This window comes from Cetorhinus maximus, chromosome 9, assembly GCF_964194155.1.
Source record: "Cetorhinus maximus chromosome 9, sCetMax3.hap1.1, whole genome shotgun sequence".
Classification (NCBI taxonomy): domain Eukaryota; kingdom Metazoa; phylum Chordata; class Chondrichthyes; order Lamniformes; family Cetorhinidae; genus Cetorhinus; species Cetorhinus maximus.
In genome coordinates, this window is record NC_135887.1 from 25,169,216 (window position 1) to 25,187,258 (window position 18,043).

General features: G+C 45.7%; 1 protein-coding gene across 1 annotated transcript in view; it reads right to left on the bottom strand.

Annotated features, from left to right (window-relative positions):
- Window positions 1-18,043, bottom strand: part of LOC144684173 (forkhead box protein N1-like) — an 87,387-nt gene that overhangs the window by 42,435 nt on the left and 26,909 nt on the right. Inside the window, exon 4 of the mRNA XM_078547833.1 lies at window positions 1,563-1,690. Within this exon, the coding sequence (XP_078403959.1) occupies window positions 1,563-1,690 (128 nt within the window). The remainder of the gene's footprint in view (window positions 1-1,562; window positions 1,691-18,043) is intronic.

The window sequence follows — 18,043 nt, forward strand, 5'->3', positions numbered from 1 at the left end:
GTTGTTGCCATCCCCTAGAATGTTGGCCATTTGAAAGTTAAGAAAACAGGACCTGGCGGGAGAGACACTTTTTGGCCATCCGGTCACAGTTCCCAGTCCATCATTTGCAGGAGTTTTACCTGAATGCTTGTGGAGCTGGCTTCAAGAAGGACACTAGCGTTTGTTTGATGGTCTTCCCATTGAATCCGGAGGGTGTGGTGGAGGCATTGCTGATGGAATTTCTCGAGCGCTCTAACATGTCACTGATACACAGTCCAGAATTGAAGAGATCGAGAGGGGCGCAAAGTGGGCAATGTCACGAAAGTCATCCGCAAACTGTAGATCATGTATGTCTATGTGGTCAGTTTAGTTTTGGTACGGAGGTGACTGAGGTTAAAGAGTTTTCCATCCAGGTGGTATTTAATACTGACACCATAGGACAATTGATCTTTAATAATGTGAATAGCCACTGACAGATAGATTGTAAATTATACATCACAACAACCCCATATCCTCTGCATCACTAAGACTGTATACTTCTAACAATAACATAGCCCATCTCCACCTGCCTCAGCTCATCTGGTGCTGAAACCCACAACCGTGCTTTTGTTATCTCCAGACTCTACTTTTCTAATGCTCTCCTGCTGGCCTTCCAACTTCCACCCTCCATAATCATAAGCTCATCAAATTTTTTGCTGCCTGTACCCTAACTCACACCAAGTCCAATTCACCTGTCCTCTTTGTGTTTGCTGAGCTACATTGGCTCTGGGTCCAGCAATGTCTCAATTTCTAAAGCCTTATACTTGTTTTCAAATCCTTCCATGGCCTCACCCACTTCTTTTCTCTGCAACCTCCTACTGCCCCACAACCCTCAAAGTTAACTCTGTTCCTCCAATTCTGGCCTCTTGAGTATCCCAATTTTACACACTCCTCCATTGGTGGCCATGCCTTCAGCTGCCAAGGCCCTAGAATTCCCTCCTTAAACTCCACCTCACTACCTCTCTGCAACACGTAGTTAGGATTTTGAATGCACTGCCTGATAAGGTTGTGAATGCAGATTCAACAGCAGCTTTCTAAAGGAAATTAGATAAACACTTGAAGGACAAAAAAAAACTGCAGGGATATGAGACAGGGTGAGAAGAACGGAATTAATTGAACTGTTCTAACAAAAAGCCAGCACAGATTCAATGGGCCTAATGGCTTCCTTCCGTGCTATACTAAACTATGAATCCATGGCCAGGATTTTACGGCCCCACCGCGGCATGTCTCTCCCCACTCCGAAGGGTGCAGAGAGCCACTTAAATCTCCATTCAGTTCGGCGGGATCGTAATATCCCACCGGGTGGGAGGGGCCGTAAAATCCTGGCCCATGTTGTTTAAATGTTGGCTTCTTTCCGGTTCTTAGATAGCAGCTTTATTTACATAGAATGTATAGCACAGAAACAGGCTATTCACCCCAAATGATCTATTCCATCATGTGAAGCTCAGGCTTCTGTTTTGAGATTAGAATCAACTACCATACAGGAACGGTTGAAAATGGTGGCTTGGCACAATCATAGACCCAATCATCAACATTGACTTTACCTGTACGAGTAAATGGGTTTAGGGTAGAGCAGATGGTGCGATTCCTGAGTAATGTGAGGTGCAATCCTCTGATCGGGGTACTGGTCAGAAGGAGGGTAGGACCTGGGGTAATTGGTAATACCAGAGTACTGCAAAAGAAACACAACAAGGTGAACAAATAATTCTGCACTGAATAAAATAATGATTTCGATCTACATGGACACGTATAACGGTTCTCAACAAGAATCTCAAACTCCTTCACATACAACAAATGGGTTACTTTGAAACCTCAAATCCTCGTCCATGCCTTTGTTACCTCAAGATGGCATTATTCAATGCCCTCCTGGCTGGCCTCCCACCCTGCCACCTCTGTAAGTTTGACCTCATCTAAAATTTACTGGCTGTGTCCTAACTCGCACCAGGTCCCATTCACCTATCATCCATGTGCTCTCCGGGGCCGGGGAGAGAAAACATGGACCCCAGTGCTTCTCCTGTTTCTGGGGCCCTTATTCACAGAATCACAGTGCAGAAGAGGCCCTTCGGCCCATCGAGTCTGCACCGACAAGTGAGAAACATCTGACCTACCTACCTAATCCCATTTACCAGCACTTGGCCCATAGCCTTGAATGTTATGACGTGTCAAGTGCTCATCCAGGTACTTTTTAAAGGATGTGAGGCAACCCGCCTCCACCACCCTCCCAGGCAGCGCATTCCAGACCGTCATCACCCTCTGGGTAAAAAAGTTTTTCCTCACATCCCCCCTAAACCTCCTGCCCCTCACCTTGAACTTATGCTCCCTTGTGACTGACCCTTCAACTAAGGGGAACAGCTGCTCCCTATCCACCCTGTCCATGCCCCTCATAATCTTGTACACCTCGATCAGGTCGCCCCTCAGTCTTCTCTTCTCCAATGAAAACAACCCAAATATATCCAACCTCTCTTTATAACTTAAATGTTTCATCCCAGGCAACATCCTGGTGAATCTTCTCTGCACCCCCTCCAGTGCAATCACATCCTTCCTATAATGTGGTGATCAGAACTGCACACAGTACCCCAGCTATAGCCTCACCAAGGTTCTATACAACTCTAACATGACCTCCCTATTTTTGTAATCTATGCCTCGATTGATAAAGGCAAGTGTCCCATATGCCTTTTTCACTACCCACTAATGTGCCCCTCTGCCTTCAGAGATCTATGGACACATACGCCAAGGTCCCTTTGTTCCTCAGAACTTCCTAGTGCCATGCCTTTCATTGAATACTTCCTTGTCAAATTACTCCTTCCAAAGTGTATCACCTCACACTTCTCAGGGTTAAATTTCATCTGCTACTTATCTGCCCATTTGACCATCCCGTCGATATCTTCCTGTAGCCCAAGACACTCAACCTCACTGTTAACCACCCAGCCAATCTTTGTGTCAACCGCAAACTTACTAATCCTACCCCCCATATAGTCATCTATGTCGTTTATATAAATGACAAATAATAGGGGACCGAGCACAGATCCCTGTGGTACACCACTGGACACTGGCTTCCAGTCACTAAAGCATCCTTCTGTCATCACCCTCTGCCTCCTACAACTAAACCAATTTTGAATCCGCCTTATCAAATTACCCTGTATCCCATGTGCATTTGCCTTCTTTATAGGTCTCCCATGGGGACCTTGTCAAAGGCTTTGCTGAAATCCATATAAACTACATCAACTACACTACCCTCATCTACACACCTGGTCACCTCCTCAAAAAATTCAATCAAATTTGTTAGGCATGGCCTCCCTCTGACAAAGCCATGCTGACTATCCCTGATCAAACCTTGCCTCTCCAAGTGGAGATAGATTCTCTCCTTCAGAATTTTCTCCAATAGTTTGCCTACCACTGACATGAGACTCACTGGCCTGTAGTTCCCTGGCTTATCTCTACAACCCTTCTTAAATAGCGGAACCACATTAGCTGTTCTCCAGTCCTCTGGCACCTCCCCCGTGGCCAGAGAGGAATTAAAAATTTGGTCAGAGCCCCTGCGATCTCCACCCTTGCCTCCCTCAGCAGTCTGGGACACAAATCATCCGGACCTGGAGATTTGTCCACTTTTAAGCCTGCCAACACCTCCAATACCTTGTCACTCCCTATATCAATTTGCTCAAGAACCTCGCAGTCTCTCTCCCCGAGTTCGATACCTTCATCTTCATTCTCTTGGGTGAAGACAGTCGTGAAATATTCATTCAACACTCTAGCGATGTCCTCTGGCTCCACCCATAGATTGCCCCCTTGGTCCCTTATGGGCCCTACTCTTTCCCTGGTTAACCTCTTCCCATTGATATACATAGAATATCTTGGGACTTTCCCTACTTTTACCAGCCAGAGCTTTCTCATATCCTCTCTTTGCTCTCCTAATTGCTTTCTTAAGCTCCACCCTGCACTGTTTGTACTCCACTAATGCCTCTGCTGATTTGCTTCCCTTGTACCTGTTAAAAGCCTCTCTTTTCCTTCTCATCGTAACCTGAATATCTCTATTCATCCATGGTTCTCTGGGCTTGTTACTCCTTCCTATCACCCTAGAGGGAACATACTGAGCCTGTACCCTCCCCATTTCCTTTTTGAATACCCCCCACTGTTCCTCTGTATATTTCCCCACAAGTAACTGTTCCCACTCTACCATGGCCAGATCCTGCCTTATTTTACTAAAATCCACTCTCCCCCAAACCAAAACATTTTTTTGCAACTTGTCGATTTCTTTGTCCATAACAAACTTAAACTGTACCATGTTGTGGTCGCTATCGCTAAAATGCTCGCCTACCACCACCTCAGCCACCTGTCCGGCTTCATTCCCCAGAATTAGGTCCAGCACTGCGCCGTCCCTTGTTGGACCCTCTACACATTGACCTTAAAAGTTCTCCTGTACACATTTCAAGAAATCCACTCCATCCAAGCCCTTAACTCTATGTCTATCTCAATTAATGTTGGGAAAGTTGAAATCACCTAATATAATTACCCTATTGTTATTGTTTTTACACACCTCCACAAATTGTGCACATATTTGCTCCTCAATTTCCCACCGGCTATCTGGGGGTCTATAATAAACACCTAACAATGTGGTTGCCCCTTTTTTATTCCTAAGCTCTACCCACAAAGCTTCATTCGATGCCTCCTCCAAGATATCATCTCTCCTTACTGCAGTAACTGACTCCTTAACTAATAATGTAACGCCTCCTCCTCTTTTACCCCCTCCCCTGTCTCGCCTGAAGATTCTATATCCTGGAATGTTGAGCTGCCAATCCTGCCCCTCCCTCAACCATGTCTCAGTGATGGCCACTATATCACAATTCCATGTGTCAATCCTCACTCTTAACTCATCTGTTTTACCTATAATACTCCTGGCATTAAAGTAGAGGCCATCCAGCCTTGCCTTATTCCCTTGAAGCTTATTGCAGCTGTACTCCCTCTGACTTGATTGTTTTGCTGTATTATGATGTGTCCCTATTCTGCTAACATTCTGTGTCCCCTCCCCCTGCCGTATTAGTTTAAACTCCTCCCAACAGCACCTGCAAACCCGCCCGCAAGAATGTTAGTCCTGCTGTGGTTCAGATGTAGACCGTCCTGCTTGTACAAGTCCCACCTTCCCCAGAAACGGTCCCAGTGATCCAGGAATTCCCTTCCTTCCTCAAGTCCCTTCATCTGTGATATGACCACCTCTCTAAACGTGCTATCCATGATGCTCTCAGACTCGCAGATGCTCCACAGTGTCCCCAGCCGCCGTTCCAGCTCTGAAACCCAAGCTTCCAGGAGCTGCAGCTGGACACACTTCCTGCACGCATGCTGGCCCTGGGCACTGGAAATGTCCCCGGCTTCCCACATGGAGCACGAGGAGCACACCACAGCTTTGAGCGCTCCTGCCATGACTTATCCCTTTAAATTAAACCTTTTAAGTCAATTACTCTAGGGCCCTTCTTTCCTGATCCTCGTTACTTTAGAATATACAAACTGTAAACCACAAAAAGACCTTAAACTATAAGTGATTAAAGTAGTAAGTACCTTACCCACTACTTACCCGTGATTCCTTTCCCTTGTAGCCTCTCCTGCTGCAGCACGCTCTGAAGATTTAAGAAGTTGGAGAGCAAGGAAAAAATGCAAAGAGCACCTCGTCCCCTATACACCGAATTCCCACTTTGGACCAAATTCCAAATACCCACTCTGGCTGTGCTCTCTCTCCTGTTCATGTGCACGCACACTGTAGTGCGCTTCTAGATAGTCCCTTTCTTAAATCGAGCTGAGTTGACTCACCACGAGTTACATTTCAAATAGTAATTAACACTTAATCAGGCCCTAATCAAGCTTCATGTGATTGACAGTTAACTGTCACACAGTCAGCTAAGTCAGCTACCTTACCAACCTTTTAACTAGACTACTGAACTTACAAAAATTAAAGAGAAAGACTTACCAGTTCAATTCCCAGTTTGCACCAAATTCCGAATACCCACTCTGGCTGTGCCCCACTCAGAATGTGCTCTCTCTCCTGTTCATGTTCTCCCCACCCCTACTTTAACCCTCCCCCTCCATCATGCATGATATTTTTTCCCCTTTCGAGATTCACCAATCAATTCACCAAACAATCACAGAAAGGTCACAGTAAAATTATGACACCCATTATTGGCATCTGTTTACAAATATCACCCGATTATATATGCAGCATGGGTGATTAATATTAAGAGCAGCAATGATATAATGCAGTGTTCATTTGTGTGCACCCTATAGGTGATCCCGCTGTGAATATTAAACAAACCAGAGAGTACAAATTTTGCTTTTTCAGCATCATGCAATATTGTTAATTTGACGGCAAAATATACTATTAGTTATTTATAACTCTGTGCAGACAATAACTGATTTTGGTGACTGCCTCAGGCCTCATTAACATGTCCTGCACATTGCACCATATGGACATGGTGACAGTAAATTATTTTGGGAGAAAGATTCAAAACTTGCAACCCAGATATACTGCACAAGATCATTTCCATTCTGTAGAAGTAGAAGAAGACTTTCTGCTGCCTGGATGTATGATATTATTCAATATAATTATTTCATACAAGATGTATAATTAAATTCCATTTTATCAGTAATCTCACAGGGTAGAAAGATGAAATGACTCCTGAGCAACAAAGTGGAAGATTGAACGATATCGATCTTCACTGTCAGTGAGAAGCGTAGGAGCTCTCAGGCATCTCTGTGCAACACAACTTTTAAGAGGGCAGAGAACAAAGACTGAATGGTTCACAATTGTATCTTGTTTTCTTGATCAGCAAGTCTGAAGACTGTTGTTTTCTGCTTCTCACTACAATATATTTTCAATATTTACTCTGCAGCACAACTTTATCACGATATTTCAATACTCAAAAAACTTTTAAAAAGCACCAAGATAGAGTGGGACAATAGGTAAGTAAACAAAAGAACAAGATTTAAGTCAATGGAAAACACTCTTGGGAATCATGTGCAGTGTAAAACAGGTTACTGATTCACTATGAGCCCATTACATACTCCTGTCCTAGCAATCTCACCCCACAAATCCCGCTCACAGTAAACTTTCATGAGCAAAATAAATAGAACTCCAGCCATGATTCCACCGTCAATTCGCCCAGTTCATCTCCTCCATCCCAGAATGACATACAAACATACACATTAGGAGCAGGAGTAGGCCATTCTGCCCCTGCAGCCTGCTCTGCCATTTGATAACATTGCCTACATTATACCAGTGACTACAACTCAAAAGTACTTAATTGGCTGTGAATTGATTTGGGATATTGTGAAAGGTGCTGTATAAATGTAGGTTTTGTCTTTCTTTCATTACACCTGCATGTATGCAGTAGGCAGAGTGATTGTAGCAATGCTGAAATTGCAGGACCAATGCTGAGTCTCAAAGGATGATTTTAATCACAGAGCAAGCAACTGATTTTAGGAAAGTGGTTACAAAGAAATCACTACATTTACAAAACAATTCAACTCTGTAGCTAACTTCCCCCCAACCCCCCTTTCAATCTTCCCCCCAACTCCCCTCCAACCCCCCTCTAACCTCCGCACAACCCCTGCTTCAACCTCCCCCCAATCCCCCCTCCAACCTCTCCAACCCCCCATCCAACCACCATTTCAACCGTCCCCAGTTCCCCCAACCCACACTTCAACCTCCCCCAAAAATCCCCTCCAACCTCCCCCAAGCCCCCTCCAACCCCCCTCCAACCTTCACCCAAACCGCTCCCCCTGAACATCCTCCTCCTAACCTCCCCCACTGCCCCCTCCAACCCTCCACCAACAGCCTCCCCCACCCTCCCCAACCCCCTACCCCCAACCTCCCCAACATCCCCTTCAACCCAACCCACCACACCCCCTGCACTCCCCCCCACCCACATATACACACACACACACTTTCCAATTGGTTCTATAGCTGCAGGGGTTTCACTTACCATTTTTTCAGTAAGGACATTCTCTTGACAGTTGCTGTGCTGTTGATTTTCGGGCAGCTTCTGTTTTCTGGTGAGCCCTTCAAAAAAAAATCGGATCCACGAAGCTGCCTGAAGGTCGGAAGCAGCAGAGCAGCAACTCAGTGAAACTGACACTGACAGACCAGATTTAAAAAGATCAGAACCCTCCGCTTCCGATTTTTTAAAGCTGGTCTGCAGATCTTCCCCCGCCACCCCACAGCATCAGGCCCCGGTGTTTGGCACTGTCTGTGCCTCCCACGTCCCCTGTTCTGGGCCCTGGTGTACGCTAACCTACACGCTCTCAGTATGGCAATTCTTTGATTTCAAAATTTGCATTCTTTGTTTTCAAATGTCTCCATTGTCTCGCTCCTCCCTAACCTCCAGCCCCACAACTCCCCAAGGTATCTACACTCATCTAATTGTAAAACAAAAACAGAATTACCTGGAAAAACTCAGCAGGTCTGGCAGCATCGGTGGAGAAGAAAAGAGCCGACGTTTCGGGTCCACATGACCCTTCAACAGAACTGAAGTATAGTTAGGAGAGAGGTGAAATATAAGCTGGTTTAAGGTGGGGGGGGGGGGAGAGAGAAGTTGAGGGTGGGGTGGTTGTGGGGACAAGCAAGCAGTGATAGGAGCAGATAATCAAAAGATGTCACAGACAAAAGGATCAAAGAGGTGTTGAAGGTAGTGATATTATCTAAGAAAAGTGCTAATTAAGAATGGATGGCAGGATACTCAAGGTACAGCTCTAGTGGGGGTGGGGTGGAAAGACTAACAAGGTATTAGTTGTAGATTTAAAAATAATGGAAATAGGTGGGAAAAGAAGAATCTATATAAATTATTGAAAAAAAAACAAAAAAAAACAAAAGGGAGGGGGAAGAAACGGGGTGGGGATGGGGGGAGGGGGAGTTTAAGATCTAAAGTTGTTGAATTCAATATTCAGCCCGGAAGGCTGTAAAGTGCCTAGTCGGAAGATGAGGTGCTGTTCCTCCAGTTTGTGTTGGGCTTCACTGGAACAATGCAGCAAGCCAAGGACAGACATGTGGGCAAGAGAGCAGGGTGGAGTGTTAAAATGGCAAGCGACAGGGAGGTTTGGGTCTTTCTTGCGGACAGACCGCAGGTGTTCTGCAAAGCGGTCGCCCAGTTTGCGTTTGGTCTCTCCAATGTAGAGGAGACCGCATTGGGAGCAATGAATGCAGTAGACTAAGTTAGGGGAAATGCAAGTGAAATGCTGCTTCACTTGAAAGGAGTGTTTGGGCCCTTGGATGGTGAGGAGAGAGGAAGTGAAGGGGCAGGTGTTGCATCTTCTGCGTGGGCATGGGGAGGTGCCATAGGTGGGGGTTGAGGAGTAGGGGGTGATGGAGGAGTGGACCAGGGTGTCCCGGAGGGAACGATCCCTACGGAATGCCGCCAGGGGGGGTGAAGGGAAGATGTGTTTGGTGGTGGCATCATGCTGGAGTTGGCGGAAATGGCGGAGGATGATCCTTTGAATGCGGAGGCTGGTGGGGTGATAAGTGAGGACAAGGGGGACCCTATCATGTTTCTGGGAGGGAGGAGAAGGTGTGAGGGCGGATGCGCGGGATATGGGCCGGACACGGTTGAGGGCCCTGTCAACGACCGTGGGTGGAAAACCTCGGTTAAGGAAGAAGGAGGACATGTCAGAGGAGCTGTTTTTGAAGGTAGCGTCATCAGAACAGATGCGACGGAGGCGAAGGAACTGAGAGAATGGGATGGAGTCCTTACAGGAAGCGGGGTGTGAGGAGCTGTAGTTGAGGTAGCTGTGGGAGTCGGTAGGCTTGTAATGGATATTGGTGGACAGTCTATCATCAGAAATTGAGACAGAGAGGTCAAGGAAGGGAAGAGAAGTGTCAGAGATGGACCATGTGAAAATGATGGAGGGGTGGAGATTGGAAGCAAAATTAATAAATTTTTCCAGGTCCCGGCGAGAGCATGAAGCAGCACCGAAGTAATCATCGATGTACCGGAGAAAGAGTTGTGGGAGGGGGCCGGAGTAGGACTGGAACAAGGAATGTTCCACATACCCCATAAAGAGACAGGCATAGCTGGGGCCCATGCGGGTACCCATAGCCACACCTTTTATTTGGAGGAAGTGAGAGGAGTTAAAGGAGAAATTGTTCAGTGTGAGAACAAGTTCAGCCAGACGGAGGAGAGTAGTGGTGGATAGGGATTGTTCTGGCCTCTGTTCAAGGAAGAAGCTAAGGGCCCTCAGACCATCCTGGTGGGGGATGGAGGTGTAGAGGGATTGGACATCCATGGTGAAGAGGAAGCGGTTGGGGCCAGGGAACTGGAAATTGTTGATGTGACGTAAGGTGTCAGAGGAATCACGGATGTAGGTGGGAAGGGACTGGACAAGGGGAGAGAGAAGGGAGTCAAGATAACGAGAAATGAGTTCCGTGGGGCAGGAACAGGCTGACACGATCGGTCTGCCAGGACAGTTCTGTTTGTGGATTTTGGGTAGGAGGTAGAAGCGGGCCGTCCGAGGTTGGGCGACTATCAGGTTGGAAGCTGTGGGAGGAAGATCTCCAGAGGAGATGAGGTCAGTGACAGTCCTGGAAACAATGGCTTGATGTTCTGTGGTGGGGTCATGGTCCAGGGAGAGGTAGGAGGAAGTGTCTGCGAGTTGACGCTCAGCCTCCGCGAGGTAGAGGTCAGTGCGCCAGACAACAACAGCACCACCCTTGTCAGTGGGTTTGATGACAATGTTGGGATTGGACCTGAGAGAACGGAGTGCAGTAAATTCAGAGAGAGACAGATTAGAATGGGTGAGAGGAGCAGAGAAATTGAGACGGCTAATGTCACGCCGACAGTTCTCAACGAAAAGATCAAGAGAAGGTAAGAATCCACAGGGAGGGGTCATGGTGGAGGGAGAATATTGGAGGTGGGTAAAAGGATCCGTTGAACGGGGAGAGGACTCCTGCCCAAATCTAATTGTAGCCTCTTATGCTTTTAATCGCTCCACTATTGGCAGCCATGCCTTCAGCTACCTGGGCCCTAAACTCTGTAATTCCCTCCCTAAACCTCTGTCTATCCACCTCTCTCCTTCCATAAGATGCTCCTTAAAATCTACCTCTTTGGAAAAAATTTGGTTACTTGTCCTAATATCTCCTCGGTGTCAAACTTTGATAGCACTCCTATATTAACACTCCTATGTTAAAGGTGCAATATAAATGCAAGTTATTGTTGCTGTTGTAAAGCTGTAAAACCCAGATTCCAGGAACAGATGTGAACATAGATAGAAACAATTTTAATTTTTAATCCCATTTGTGGTATTAATTTCCTACTTTGAGGTGTTATTCCATTGTGTTATATTATGGTGTCACTGATGCAATTTACATCTGTAACTCTCCTCACACTAAACTCAAGGCCCAGTTCTTACTTCAGAGGGAGATTGACCAGTGGAGGAAAGCTGGTCAAGCTATCCCTCTTTGGAAAGCAATGGAAATCAGAGAGCCACCCAGTCATGACCAGTCACCAAAAGTTAAATAGACCAAGGCTTAGCTGCAAATTGTCAGCTGCCTTCACTCTCAAACAGAACTTGATAAAAAGTTATTAAATGTTGTCAATTACACTAAAAGGTCAGAAATAATGGTGGGAGGTAGGAGAGAAGTCAGTGAGCACCTAAATAAGGACCCATAATGGGGAGCTTGAGTCTAGAATCATATGAAATGGTCTGAGGGCCTCATGATCATGAAACTGGCGAGCTGTGGGTGTAAATTGGGCTACATCGTGATCCAGCCAAGCGGGCTCAGAACTAGAACTTGGACACTAGCAGTATCTTTCCACTAAACTCTGTAGGAAGGGGAATGGGAAGCAAACATGAGAGAGGCACCTCCAGGCTCCATATAAGGCAAGTGATGAAAGTTGACAGCCTGCAATATGCCCTGTAAGGACCAATGGTTAGGTTGTTGTAGAGCCGGGAAACCATGCCAGCGCTTGCAGGTTGCAAACATCTCCTAGTCCTTGACCAATCTCAGAGCGAGGTCCTTAGACAAGTGCAGGCTATTCACTGGCATATCCATTAACATCTGTTTATGACAATCATCTGGAATGCCTTAATATCACCTGAGCCACTTTGGTGTTGGATGTATTGAAGGCATCCTTGGGCATGGGACATAGCCCCCATGAAATCAGATTCTTGTGACCCAGTTTCAGCCATAAGAACATAAGAAATAGGAACAACAGTTGACCCTTGAGCCTGCTCCACTATTCAATAATCAATCTTCTTGTGTTTCGATTTCCACATTCCTATCTACCCCCAATAACCTTTGATCCCTTTGCCTAACAAGAATCTATCTACCTCTGCCTTAAAAATATTCACACAACCCTCTGAGAGAAAAAATTTCTCCTGTTTCAAAAGGGCGACTCCTAATTTTAAAACAGTGCCCCTAGTTCTGAACTCACCCACAAGAGGAAACATCCTTTCGCGTCCATCTTGTCAAGGCCATTCAGGATCTTGTATACTTCAATCAAATCACCCCTCACTCTTCTAAACTCCAGTGGAAACAAGCCCAGTCTGTCCAAAATTTCCTCATAAGACAACCCACTCATTCCAGGTATCAATCTAGTAAACCTCCTTTGAACTGCCTCCTATGCATTTACATCCTTCCTTAAATAAGGACATCAAAACTGCATACAGTATTTGAGGTGTGGTCTCACCAATGCCCTGTATAACTGAAGCATAACATCCTTATTTTTCTGTTCAATCCCTCTCGTAATAAAGGATAGCATTCCTTTAGCCTTCTTAATTTCTTGCTGTACCTGCATACTAACTTTTTGTGACTCATGTACTAGAGCACCTAGATCCCTCTGCATCTCAGAATTATGCAGCTCCGCTCTCCATTTAAGTAATGCTCTGCTTCTATGTTCTTCCTGTCAAAGTGAACAACTTCACATTTTCCACTTGCCAGATCTTTGCCCACTTGCTCAACCTACCTCTATCCATCTGCAAACTCTTCATGTCTTCGTCACAACATACTTTCCTACCTATCTTTGTGTCATCTGCAAATTTAGCTACCATGTCTTTGCTCCCCTCATCTAAGGCATTGATGTAAATCATAAAAAGTTCAGGGCCCAGCACAGACCCCTGTGGGACTCCACTCGTCACATTCTGCCAATCAGGAAAAGACCCATGTATGCATGTATGCCAGCCAGCCAATCTTCTATTCATACTAATATGTTACCCCCCTACACTATGCGCTTTCATTTTCTGTAATAACCTTTGATGTTGCTCCTTATCAAATGCCTTCTGGAAATCCAAGTACATTATGTCTACAGGCTCCCCTTTATCCACTGCGCATGTTACTCCTTCAAAAAACTCCAATAAATTGGTAAAACATGATTTTTCTATCAAAAAACCATGCTGACTCAAGATGCTTCAGCTCTTCTAAGTGCCCAGCTATATCCTCCTTAATGATCGATTCTAACAACTTCCCCACAACATACGTTAAGCTAACTGGCCTACAGTTTCCAGTTTTCTGCTTCCCTCCCTTCTTGAACTGAGAGGTTATACTTGCTAGAGTCATAGAGTCAAAGAGGTCTACAGCACAGAGAAAGGCCTTTCGGCCCAACAAGTCTGTGCTGGTCAAACAATTACCTAATTATTCTAATCCCATTTTCCAGCACTAGGTCCATAGTCTTGTATGCCATGGCATCGCAAGTGCACATCCAAATACTTCTTAAATGTTATGAGGGTTCTGCCTCTACCACCCTTTCAGGCAGTGAGTTCCAGATTCCCACCACCCTCTGGGTGAAGAAATTCTTCCTCACATCCCCTCTAAACCTCATGCCCCTTACCTTAAATATATGCCTCCTGGTTATTGATCCCTCCACTAAGGGGAAAAGTACCTTCCTGTCTACCCTAGCTATGCCCCTCATAATTTTATACACCTCAATCATGTCCCTCCTCAATCTCCTCTGCTCTAGAGAAAATAACCCCAGTCTATCCAATCTCTCCTCATAACTAAAACTCTCCAGCCCAGGCAACATCCTGGTAAATCTCCTCTGCGCTCTCTCTAGTGCAATCACATCCTTCCTATAATGCAGATTCCAGAACTGCTGTGGCCTAACCAGCGTTTTATACAGTTCCAGCCTAACCTCCCTGCTCTTATATTCTATGTCTTGACTAATAAAGGCAAGTATCCCATATGCCTTCTTAACCACTTTATCTACCTGTCCCGCTACCGTAAGGGACCGGTGGACATGCACACCAAGGTCCCTCTGATCCTCGGTACTTCCCAGGGTCCTACCATGCATCATGCATTCCTGTGCCTTGTTTGTTCTGTCCAAGTGCATCACCTCACACTTATCCGGATTAAATTCCATTTGCCGCTGATCAGCCCATCTGACCAGCCAGTCTATCTCCTCCTGTAATCTAAGGCTATCCTCCTCACTATTTACCACCCCACCAATTTTCGTGTCATCTGTAAACTTACTGATCAACCCTCCTACATTCAAGTCTAAATTGTTTATATACACCACAAACAGCAAGGGACCCAACATCGATCCCTGTGGAACCCCACCGGACACAGGCATCCAGTCACAAAAACACCTCTCGACCATCACCTTCAGCTTCCTGCCACTCAGCCAATTCTGGATCAAATTTGTCAAATTGCCATAGGCTCTTACCTTCAGGACCTTATCAAAAGCCTTGCTGAAGTCCAAGTAGACTACGTTAAATGCATTGCCCTCATCTACACACCTGTTCACCTCTTCGAAAAATTCAATCAAATTGGTCAGACATGACCTCCCCTTAACAAAATCATGCTGACTGTCCTTGATTAATCCCTGCCCCTCCAAGTGTAGATTAATTCTGTCCCTCAGAATTGTTTCCAATAGTTTCCCCACCACTGAGGTTAGACTGATTGGCCTGTAGCCTCCTGGGTTATCCCTTCCTCCCTTCTTGAATAAAGGTGCCACATTGGCTGTCCTCCAGTCCTCTGGCACCTCTCCTGTGGCCAGAGAGGTTTGAAAATTAATGCCAACGCTCCTGCTATCTCTTCCATTGCCTCACTCAACAGCCTGGGATACATTTCATCAGGGCCTGGAGATTTATTTACTTTTAAGCCTGCCAGACCTCTTAATACCTCCTCCCTTTCTATGCTAGCTTCTTTAATTATATCACAGTTCTTCTGCCTGATTTCCATACCTATGTTGTCCCTCTCACTTGTAAACACCGACACAAAGTATTCATTTAGAACCCTACTACGTCTTCTGGCTCCACAAACAAGTTACCACTATGGTCCTTTATGGGCCCCACTTTTTCCCTAGTTATCCTCTTACTCTTAATGTACTTGTACAATAACTTTGGATTTTCCTCTATTTTACCTGCCAATGTTTTTTCATGCCCCCTTTTTGCTCTCCTAATTTCCCTTTTAAGTTCCCCCTACACATTCCGTACTCCTCTAGGGCTTCTGCTGTTTTCAGCTCTCGGTATCTGCCATAAGCCTCCTTTTTTCTCTTTATCCAATCCTGTATATCTCTCGACACTCAGGGTTCCCTGGATTTGTTGGTCCCACCCCTTATCTTTATTGGAATATGTTGGCCCTGTACTCTCCCTATTTCATTCATGAATGAGTCCCACTGCTCTGACGCAGATTTACCTAAAAGTAGCTGCTCCCAGTCCATTCTGGCCAAATATCTGATCTTATTAAAATCGGCCTTCCCCCACTTTAGAACTCTGATTTCTGGCCCATCCTTGTCCTTTTCCATAACAACCTTGAATCTAACGGCGTTATGATCACTATCTGCATAATGCTCCCCCACTGATACCTCGACCACTTGCCTGGCTCCATTCCCTAAAATTAAGCCCAGGACCACCCCTCTCTTGTAGGACCTTCCACAGACTGGCTTAAAAAGCTCTCCTGGATGTATTTTTAAAATTCTGCTCCCTCTAAACATATCACACTATGACTAACCTAGTTAATGTTGGGGAAGTTGAAATCCCCCACTATTACTACCCTATTATTTTTACTCTTCTCTGAAATTTGCCTACATATCTACTCTTCTATTTCTTTTTGACTGTTTGGTGGCCTATAGTACACTCCCAGCAATGTGATTGCTCCTTTTTTGTTTTTAAGTTCTACCCATATGGCTTCATTTGAGGATCCTTCTAAGATATCATCCCTCCTTACTGCTGTAATTGATCCCTTGATCAATACTGCGAAACCTCTTCCTCTTTTACCTCCTTCCCTGTCTCGCCTGAAGACCCTATATCCTGGAATATTGAGCTGCCAATCCTGCCCCTCTCTCAACCATGTCTCTGTGACAGCAATGACTTCATACTTCCATGTGTTAACTTGTGCCCTCAACTCATCTGCCTTATTCGTCAGACTCCTTGCATTAAAATAAAAACTCCCTTGTGCCTTAACTGGCCTATAATTTCTATGCCTTCCAGACTTACTTGCTGTCTCTTCTAATTTTGGCTGTGCATCTCCCCCTGCTGAACCTCCTCTCAGGATCCCATCCCCCTGCCAAGTTAGTTTAAACCCTCCCCAACAGCACTAGCAAGCCTCCCCGCAAGGATGTTGGTCCCATTCCAGTTCAGGTGCAACCCTTCTGCCTTGTAAAGGTCCCCCTGCCCCCGGAAGTGGTCCCAATGTCCCAGAAATCTAAAGCCCTCCCTCCTGCACCATCTCTCCAGCCACACATTCAACTGGACTAACCTCCTATTTCTATACTCACTAACGCGTGGCACCAGAAGTAATTCAGAGATTACTACCTTTGAGGTCCTGTTTTTTAATCTGCTTCCTAATTCCTTAAATTCTGCTTTCTAATTCCTTAAATTTTGCTTGCAGGACCTCATCCCTTTTTCTACCCATGTCATTGGTACCAATATATACCACGATCTCTGTCTGTTTGCCCTTCCCCTTTAGAATGTCCTGCAGCCGTTCAGTGATATCCTTGACCCTGGCACCAGGGAGGCAACATACCATCCTGGAGTCACGTCTATGGCTGCAGAAACACCTGTTTGTTCCCCTTACTATTGAGTCTCCTACCACTATTGTTCTTCCCCTCTTTTTCCTCCCCCCCGTGCAGCTGAGCCACTCACAGTGTCATGAGCGTGGCTGCACTCCCCAGAGGAACCATCAGCCTCACCGTTTTCCAACACAGAAAAATGGTTCTCGAGCGAGATGCACCCTGGGGATTTCCTGACTACCTGCCTGACACCTTTCTTCTGACTGATGGCCACCCATTCCCTCTCTGTCTGCACTTCCGTAAGCTGTGGGGTGACTATGTCTAAAAACGTGCTATCCACAAAACTCTCAGTCTCACGGATGCACCTCAGTGCCTCCAGCTGCCGCTCAAAACTCGGAGCTCAAGGAGCTGCAGCTGGTGGCACTTCCTGCACACGTGGTCAGTCAGAGTGCAAGGAGTGTCTAGGACTTCCCACATGTTGCAGGCGGTACATAACATGGGAATGAGCTGCCCTGCCATACTCTTAGTTGAAAAAAATCCCTTACTTTAAGTTAAATACAGTAAAAAAAACATTAAATTATTTATGTGCTTTAAATAAAAAATATAACTCTTAACTTTCCTTAGCTTAATCTATTTTAAACTGGAGAAAAAACTGGAGAAAAACCATTACCCACTACTCAGCAATCAGCTCTCACCTTTGTGCTGACGTCACTTTTTGAAGCTATCCTGCATTCACGCTGGTTCTGATCTCTCTGCCGCTCTCTTGTGCTGTCTTATGATGTCACTCTTGTTATTTTCAACAAGAACTGACTGCAGGACACTCTTCCCAAACTGCTTCATCACGATGCTGGCTGCAGGACACTCTTCCCAGATTGCTTCACCGCAATGCTGACTATAGGACACTCTTCCCAGACTGCTTCACCGCGATGCTGACTGCAGGACACTCTTCCCAGACTTCTTCACCACGATGCTGACTGTAGGACACTCTTCTCAGACTCTTCCCGATGCTAATTTCCAGAATCTAGTGAATTTTGGAAAATTTACACCAGCACTTCAACCACCTCATTAGCCACCTCTTTTAAGACCCTGGGATGAAGTCCATCGGG